Source organism: Dermacentor silvarum, chromosome 8, assembly GCF_013339745.2.
Source record: "Dermacentor silvarum isolate Dsil-2018 chromosome 8, BIME_Dsil_1.4, whole genome shotgun sequence".
NCBI lineage: Eukaryota > Metazoa > Arthropoda > Arachnida > Ixodida > Ixodidae > Dermacentor > Dermacentor silvarum.
This window is the reverse complement of record NC_051161.1, coordinates 23,204,202-23,213,047: the sequence shown is the minus strand read 5'-3', so window position 1 is coordinate 23,213,047 and position 8,846 is coordinate 23,204,202. Positions and strand designations below refer to the sequence as shown.

Below are 8,846 nucleotides of genomic sequence, written 5' to 3'. Positions count from 1 at the left end.
AAAAATAAACGTACAATCCGGGAAAACGTACGATCCGAATCCAGTAAATATTGAAGCTGACAAGCCCATATTGAGGTGCAAAGGCAGAAAACATTTATTTCTTGCAAAGCATAGTTACAGTCGAATCTCATTAATTCGAACTGACGCTGCAGTCCCGTCAAAGTTATGTGTATTCCAATGGGCGAAAACGCGAAAGCACTTGTGACGGTTAATTCGAACATAACCGCACACTGACAATGCTCTCAGCAGCACGCCAAATCACGTGGTGGCGCCTCCGACTGGCAATGCTCCGACACCGCCATAAAGCAAAAGCTTAGGAGAGACCCCTCAACGCCCGCATGGAGAAATAAAAAAGAAAGAAAAATACCGCGGCGAAAATTTCCTCTCTCAAATGGTAAGGTCGCCGTTTCAGCGTTGCGCCGGAACACGCGTGTACGCGCCGACGTCTCGGCCAACGCAGCGGCTGCGGCGCAGAGGGAAGCAACGCGAAGGCCCAGTCCGGCTAACGCTCGCTTCGATGGCAGAAAACGAAACTTAGTGGAGCGAGTTAAGATTGCGCCGGGCCGGCGGGCGCACACGGAGAGTCGAAGGTGAGGGAGCTACGAGGGAGTTGAGAGGGAGGGCGAGGGAGCCACCGAAGCGACGGGGTTGCCGAGGCCAAATGCGTTTCCCTGCCGCCCTCCTCGTCGCCGTGCCGGCGCGGCCCGCTCCCTGAAGTTCGTTCACTGCCGTTATCGGGATGCGAGAGAGAGAGATTGTGGTTGTGAAGAGGCGCTATCGGGATGCGAGTGTTGGCCGGCGTGGGCAGTTCCGTGGCCCTTGCTCGCTATGAGCTTACGCGCCGCGATATTTCACGACTCGCACCGTTCGTACGTATCGCTATGGTGCACAAATAAGTAAAAAATAAGTCCTTTTAATTCGAACAAATTTTCGGGCCTCTTCGAGTTCGAATTATAGAGATTCGACCGTATTTTCTGCTGGTGCGTCACACCCTTGGACAGGAACAACTCCTTTTGCGCACATTGCAGACCCTTGTCCGCATTTTCGTTGTCTTTCGTGCGAAAGAAGCTTTGTAAGGCTAACAGGCCAGCAAGGGCTTCGGCGAAGGTGGCCGGTGGGCACAAGCCTTCGTTCTTGCCGCCATCTTCAGGCGCCTCGTCCGCCACCACCTCCGCAACGATCTCGGCGAGTCGTAGCGCCCCACGCACGGCGTCCGCCTGTTTTTGCCGCATAGTAGTTCGCGTTGAAGCGAGGGGCAAGCTAGTGCAAAGGTTCGCTCGCCGCTGCTGCCACGCTTCGTCACTTCGGGCAAATGAGCAATGCAGAAGTCGCGGAGGGGGGAGGGAGAATTGAGCACTGCAATGAAGCCGTGCGGTGGCTGTCTGCCACTTAGCGCTTCACAAGCACATGAGAGCGGCCTTTTTGCATACCTCAATGACAATTTTTTGCTGCAGAACGTATCATACAACCGCACTTTGCCGCAACGCTGAACGTTGCTGCATTTCCGGGAACGTATTAACCGGAATGTATTAACACATTCCTTTATAGAGTTGTGTTTATTTTTCGCGATTGCGAACGTAGGAGCCAGGGAAATCGTATTAAGCGGGAACGTATCAGCGAGGTTTTACTGTAGTAAACACAAGCACGCGAAGCACTTTCCACTGTGAGCGTCAGTCTGCTACATTTTTTATTTCAGTAGTGCAAGCACCCAATTGCTGTTTGTGAAGCCCCTATTGTGCACTTGAGTTCCTGATAATACCTCATGTGTGCTGATAAATTCCCAATTTTCTTTTTCTTATCAAGCGCCACTCTAGCAATATGGGAGGAAAAAAAAAAAAAGAAGGAAAATGCATCGCAGATGGGGGCCACATCTTACTTCTGCACATTCACAGCATTTTTTAAAGCAGGACCGAGCAGGTAGCTCTGGCAGGCATGCGTCCTCCCGAAGTGAACAGTGCAGCACACAACGCTACCACTGTAGCGTGCATAGCGCGTTTGTGTTAACTATAGGTGATCTTGCTGCTTCTAGCTGTTATAAGGCCCTCACATGCTGTTCTGCCGAGTGCTGCTGAAGCTTGCTCAATACTATTAGAAATGCAGGAGGCTGTAGTGTTACCACCACAAGGATTCATGCCAGAAGAATATGGCAAGAAACTGCACACTACACTTTTTCACTTCATAATTTGCAAACCTGTCTAGTGTCTTTTTAGTAAAAATGATCTCTGTTGCCTTTCTGAAAGACAATGTAGTGTAGCATTTATCAATAGAAAGAAAGCCAACGAAAGTGTGACCATTGCTTAACTGTGACAAGTTGCACTGATAGTACTACTTGTGCTGGAAAGCTCAGCAAACCTGCCAAACTGTGAACTTAAAATTTCATAAGTATCCCATGTACATCACTACTGAGGGGAAAAGGCATGTACTTCTTTTTAAAACTTGCTCTGAGCACCACAAGTATGTGCCTTTTGTAAGGCACATGCTTTATGAACCATGTTTCACCTTTATATGCAGGACACACACAGCAGCAGACACTGACAAGCAACACATCATTTTTAGATCACTGTGACTTTTTCAGCAAGCTTGCTGTAGCTGATTTTGCTTTCTTCAGGAATTTATCTGTATAAACTTGCTCAAAGCAAATACCTTACTGGCATCCTTTCACCATTAGAAAAAATTCCGATGGTAGAGTTGGCGACCACTGGGTGAAACTTTTTCGCAAGCATAATTTATCGTAAATAACTTGATGCAGCATTCGTAGTATGAGCCCAACTTTGCTGACTTGATGGAAAATTCAGGAAAGTCAACATGTATGGCTGTTGGAAGGTGAGGACGAGCGTATGCCTTGCTCTCCCGAGTTTTTGAGTGGTGTGGATATAACAGGCGGTTTGCCATACACCCGGGCGCTATCTGCACTCACATGCACAGTGCCTTTGTTACTTTCCGGAACACATCGGTGAGCCAGTGTAACTGCATATTTAATTACAAGGTGACCATAAAAGACGAAGCACGGAAGAGAATTCTGTGGTGTACTCTTTCTCTTCTGTGCTTTGTCTTTTATGTTTTTTTCAACAAAAACAAGTACACACGTAAAGGTCGTTAGGAATGGTAAAGGTTAATAAAGGACATCCAAGGCTAATAAGACCACGTCAACACTTACTCCTCTCTTTTGCACCGAGAGAGAAATGTACAGCACAAACTTGGTTAAGGATACTGACTTCAGTGGTTGTGATCTGATCTCTGAGGAAGTCCAGGTCACTGTGCAGCTCTGTAAAGTTCCTCGTAGCAGTTTGCAAGTTCTTACAGAGCAACTCCTCCGCCCCTTCTAGCGTGTACTCCAGCATCACATTCGCCTGCAAGAGAAAACATTCTGGTTAGTGGTCCGTGGTACCAAAGTAGCAGTGCAGAATAATACTGCAGATGCACAATTTACCGATTCACACAATTGCTGCTGCGTAAAGCGCTACCATGCTGAAAACCGCAATGTCAATCTTCAGGCTTTCAATAGACGATATTACACATTTTGCATGCTGGCTTATCTCTAGTGTGCATAACTGTTCCAGGTTCTGGGGTACTTAGCAAAATGCAGCATTCTTCACTACAGCATTTCCCGATTTGTGCTTCGTCGACTTTGAGCAGTTTTTGAGAGAGGTTGAGGGTGTTCACAGGAACTGATTTAGAGATGAGCATCATTTACAAGAGTGGTGAGCGAGACACTGAAAGGGATCTGTGATGACACATTTTTTTTTTTAGAAGAAGTAATGGGATTTCTCTAGAAATACACTTCTGCCACCTTTACTGTTTTCATTTGTGCTCTTTTAAGTGTAGTGCTTCAAATGTACTACAGCATGTGCATCTCCCGCACGCAGCATCTAGCTTTTTGACCGACTGCATTCAGTTAACATTTAAAGGAATACTACAAAAGAAACACTAAATTAGCGTAGACTGATAAAACACTCTTTCAAAACTGTTTTCATTAGTCTTGCTGTAAGAGGTTGATTATAAGAGCACATGAAGGACAAAAATAACTTTGCTTGAATTCTATGTCTTTTCTGGTTGACCAAACCTGCTCTCATGGTAAGAGTGGCTTTTTTGGTATTGCAGAATGCTCCTTTTAATTAATATAATCTGTCTTCCTGGCAACTGTTACGATGTAGTGTGTTTATTTTCTTTTTTAAACATTAACACCACTTCAACTGTTTCGGATGGCAATAATTGTATACCTCATGCCTAGCCCACTTCAGTGTCTGCAGACATAAGCAGTCAACCAGAGAAGAGATTATCAGGCATCATGGTTATCCGTGTACACAGATGGGCACGTGCAAATAAAGGCCCTCTTGCTCCTCTTATCCCATTTTGTGTTTCATCATGGAAGTAACGCAGGGATTGTTGACATAAGGAAATGACACATACATGTGCTGTGTATTGCGTCTTTACGTTTTCCCTCCAGCTGGGTTACTTACCTCTCCCTGCTTCAGTGTCTCTTCCCCATTGGTTCAGCAGCACCGCAGCAAGACTTTAGCAAGCACCAAATCATCTCGCTACATTTTCACTTTTTCGCTTCACCCTGCATGCCTAAACTGTCTAAGGCAAGTCTCACGGTGCAGCTCTCCAGGATAAGCGAGTGATTTTCCTCACCACGCTGCCTTTCTGTTTTGCTGTTAAGTTTTTCTCTACTGCTCTGTTTATTCATGGTGTCTGAAGGGATTCCAAATGGCTGCAGGCAGAAAGCACAAGCCACTACATGGTCATGTTTTCAATGTGTACTACTGTGCATATATAGTGTTTTGGAGTGCATGTATGTTCATCTCAAAGTGCAGTGTGGCAATTTTTTAACATGCTGTTGCAACATGTAGTATAGTTTTACATCTGTTGCTATAATAGTTTCGTAAATAAATTATTAACATAAATAAATATATAAATAAATACTATTCGCAGTATGCTTAACATCACTCAGATACGGGAATATTTTTTTAATTCTAGGGTTTTACATGCCAGAATCACAATATGATTATGAGGCACGCCGCAGTGGGGGCTCCGGACTGATTTTAACCACCTTAGGATACTTAAAGTGCACCTGAATTCAAGTACACAAGAGTTTTTGCATTTTGCCCCCATCGAAACGTGATCGCCATGGCCGGGAGTGAACCCATTACCTCAAGCTCCGCAGCACAATGCCATTGCATTTGGTCTATTGCAGCAGGTTGCTATATTGTCCTCTCGTGCAAATAGGGCACAGACAGCGATATTTTACTTAGGTCAAGTTTTTGAAACAGTATTAACTGATAAGCTTAAAAGCTGTGTGGTGATTAACCATAACTGGCTGTACCACAGGCATGCAGTAATCGCCAATCTGCACGTTAAAAGAACTCCAGGTGGTTGAAATTATTCCGCAGCTACCCACTAAGGTGCGCCTCACAATTAGACCGTGGTTTGGGCAAGTAAAACCCCCGAATGTAATTTTAACCTCTGGTACTTCTCTTACCACCTTGTTCCTTTGGACAGGCAGTCGACTACCAATACACACACAGATATGAGAACTAAGAACAAAACATTAGCATATTGCTTCCTTTGTACTTGGTGGCACATTGTTGCTCCAATGTGATGCCAAATTAAACATAAATCAAGCTAAAAAGAAAGAAAGGCTGACCAATGGATGATACTAATGCGTGATAGCACTTCTCATTTAATGGGGCCCTGAACCACTTCTAGTATTCAAACCTTTCCATACTGCTGGAAATGACAAAGATCGGTACCAAGTTCCCCAAAAACGTAGTACGCAGACAGGCCACTTATTCAGTGCAAGCATTCAAGCAGCCAAAAATAAAAAGAAAGACTACACACAGGTCATCTGGGGCGCGATCTTGTACGCGTTCCAAAATGGAACGGAGGCGTTCCGTTCCATTGAGCCGCACACGATTGGTCAATTTGAACGTCGCAGTTGAAATTGACCAATCGTGTGCGGCTCGATGGAACGGAACGCCTCCGTTCCATTTTGGAACGCGTACAAGATCGCGCCCCTAGTGTCAAAAGCGGCAACTAGAAAGAAATTGATGGATGTACTCCTCATCTGTTCACACTGCAGGATACTTTTGCTCATGACGACTATCTCGTCAGTGGCACAGAAAGGATTAAACAAGGCTCCAAAGTGATACCGCAGGAGACCATGTTGCGTTACTGCTCTAAACTGTATTTGTATTACTGCACACACTATACATATGCTAACGTTTCATGCCTATGATTTCTATGTGTGCCTGCACCTCGACATGTGAAACTTGATACAGGACCTAGAAATTATGACCATGCAATGATTACAATTTGCAGGCAGAAGTAGTGCAAGAAACAGTTTTAGAGAGCCCCCTCACCAGGTCGGGGCATTACGAACTGACAAGCATGGTGCATAGATTACATCCTGATGATCGTCTATGAAGTATCAGACTGCTGCACGGCATCGAAAACAGCTGAAATGTTAAACGAAAGCCTGCTTCCTGTTAGAGAATAAAGGCCTGCACTGCTTGCAATGCCAGTGATTATCGCAGATCACTTTGGTAAATCATAATGCGCAGAACTGCCACTAGAAGTTCACTGTGCAGCAATAAAAAAGGAGAAGAAAAAAGAAAAGAAGGTGGTGCTCATGATGTAAATGTGGTGTGTTTCCTTGACTTCGGTATAGGAGAAGGCAAGGAAGGTGTTGCTTGCAGGCACTATTCAAGACAAATGGAGAGAGAGTATCTTGGCAGTGAAGCTCACCTGGAAGCACAGGGGCACGACATTTGAACTACTATCTCCTTCATAATGAACCAATTTGAAAAATTCTTGTGGTAAAACGCTCCCTATACACGCTTCAGAAGTTCAAGTGTATAACCAAATGTTAGGAGCCAGTGAGGGGGGGGGGCTTTAATACCAGCTACAGCTGCACCGTGACAAGGCCAAACATGTGACAGCGTTACTGTGTGGTGTTCATGTATGTAAATGAATACCAACCATGCACTGGAGCTTTACCAAAGCCATGTCCGTGTACGAAAACTAAACATGCCAAATAAGAGACTTACGCCAAGCCAGAGGCAGACTCTCTCGGTAGGAGGTATGACAGCCTTGGAGTAGACCTGGTCTGACAGCACGAACCTCGTCTCCATGTCTTCGGAGGAGTCCTAAGAAGAGTCGGCAGTAGGCTTTGTAGATTGCTGTGAAATGCAATGCTTGGAAACAAAATACAGAACCACCACTTGCATTGCATTGTTGACACAATCATTATGGCGGCAACATCCACAGCTTGGCGAGCTTTAACTAATTTAATACAAGTGCAAACAGGCCAATGTAACATCCTGGCACAGTTTACTGCAAACAGCAGTGCAAGAGGAGCCCCTTTTCAAGTTAACTTCTGACGCATTATGTTCCAATAAAATGCTTTCTGAAGATATCTGCACGTGATAAGAGAGAGTTCTAGACATGCAATACTTATAGTAGGATCACATTCAACCTCTGAAAGATTATGCAAGCTTCTGAAATCAAGCTGAAAACATACAAACCTTTATCTTCAGATCACCTAATCAATTATCACCACCCTTCATGTCAATAAACAATCCGTTATATTCCATGCAATTTCGTCCCACAATATCAGAGTACCGTGCACTTCAAACCACGATATTCTTATACATTAAGCAGCCAACAATCTTTTTGTAGTAAGTATTTTAGGCATGACTTCAAATAAACATAAGCTCTCAGAATATCAACATGCATTTCCTCACATACACACAAACTGCACTGGTTTATCAACACCTTGGATTATACACTACTAGACAAACCTGCATACATATTTTTTTTTCTTTTTCGTTCCAGAGGAAATTCAACAGTTGAACATTATGGCAGCCACCATGCAGTACGTTAGGGGTCTCAAAGGGGAGAAAAAAAAAAAAAAGACAAACTCGAATTGCAGTACATCTCAGCTGCAGCTAGAGGCATGTTTCCAGTCAAAAGTTGTATAAAAAGGCTCAGAACCATACCCTTTTCGATTTAAGCAGTTTGATGATCTCCAGCGACGTTTTGATTTCGGGGATCTGGCTCTTTAACCTGAAATGCAATGCACGTACACATGCCGTTTCTGCTACCGAGATGCATCTTCTTCCCCCAAAAAGGAAGCACAATAACAAACATTTGACAGATTTCATAAAGTAGCAGTGAGGGAAAATAAAAATAAAAATTTAAAGCTCCCACCTTTGTTTCTTCTGGAGCAGATTTAATTCCATGAACTTGTATTTACTGTGCTGCTCGTCGAGGTTCTTAAGAGCCGCATCTATGGTTTGGTTCTCTTCTCTCGCCATAAATTCATCCATATCGTCCTAGAACGCATACAAACATTATCCTCAGCGACAGTTTGCTTGTCATTTAACACCCATGTCATAACTGGGAAAGCTAGCCGGCGCAAATCACGTGTGAGCGACTTACCAGGCATTCTGCCTTGGGAATCCCTGCATGAACCAACTTTTTCGTCGCTTTTTCAGCGTCTACCGGGTCTGTCATTGTGAAAGCCGTTCCTATGCAGCCGGTCAAACAATATTAAGCGCAATTAAACGCAGCTTGACGCAAGGCGTGGTGCTCACGAGATTAAAAAGGCAATCGCGAGACAGCAAAACAAGAAACAGCATAAGCGCCCCCTGGCCCACCTGACTGCTGCTCGTAGCCCCTCAAGAGCACTTCGTAATAAATTAACCAGGTGTGTGTAAAAAAAAAGAAAAAAAAAAAAAAGAAAACAGCAGAACCTAAGAACGAAAAAAAATAATAGTAAGTTCTGAGTTGCTTTTATTTAGAACACACGCAAAGGTCCCGAAACCGAAACCCAGTTTACTAAT

At 44.3% G+C, this 8,846-nt stretch overlaps 1 protein-coding gene across 1 annotated transcript; it reads right to left on the bottom strand.

The window, feature by feature from the left end:
* Window positions 1–3,131: 3,131 nt before the first annotated feature.
* LOC119460792 (prefoldin subunit 3-like) lies at window positions 3,132–8,644 on the bottom strand. Its single transcript, XM_037721880.2, has 5 exons — window positions 8,443–8,644; window positions 8,212–8,336; window positions 8,001–8,067; window positions 7,050–7,148; window positions 3,132–3,350 (listed from the first exon to the last, which is right to left on the bottom strand). Exons 1-5 carry the CDS (start codon window positions 8,515–8,517, stop codon window positions 3,147–3,149), a joined length of 570 nt encoding a protein of 189 aa, XP_037577808.1. The 5' UTR covers window positions 8,518–8,644; the 3' UTR covers window positions 3,132–3,146.
* Between the last annotated feature and the right edge of the window lie 202 nt (window positions 8,645–8,846).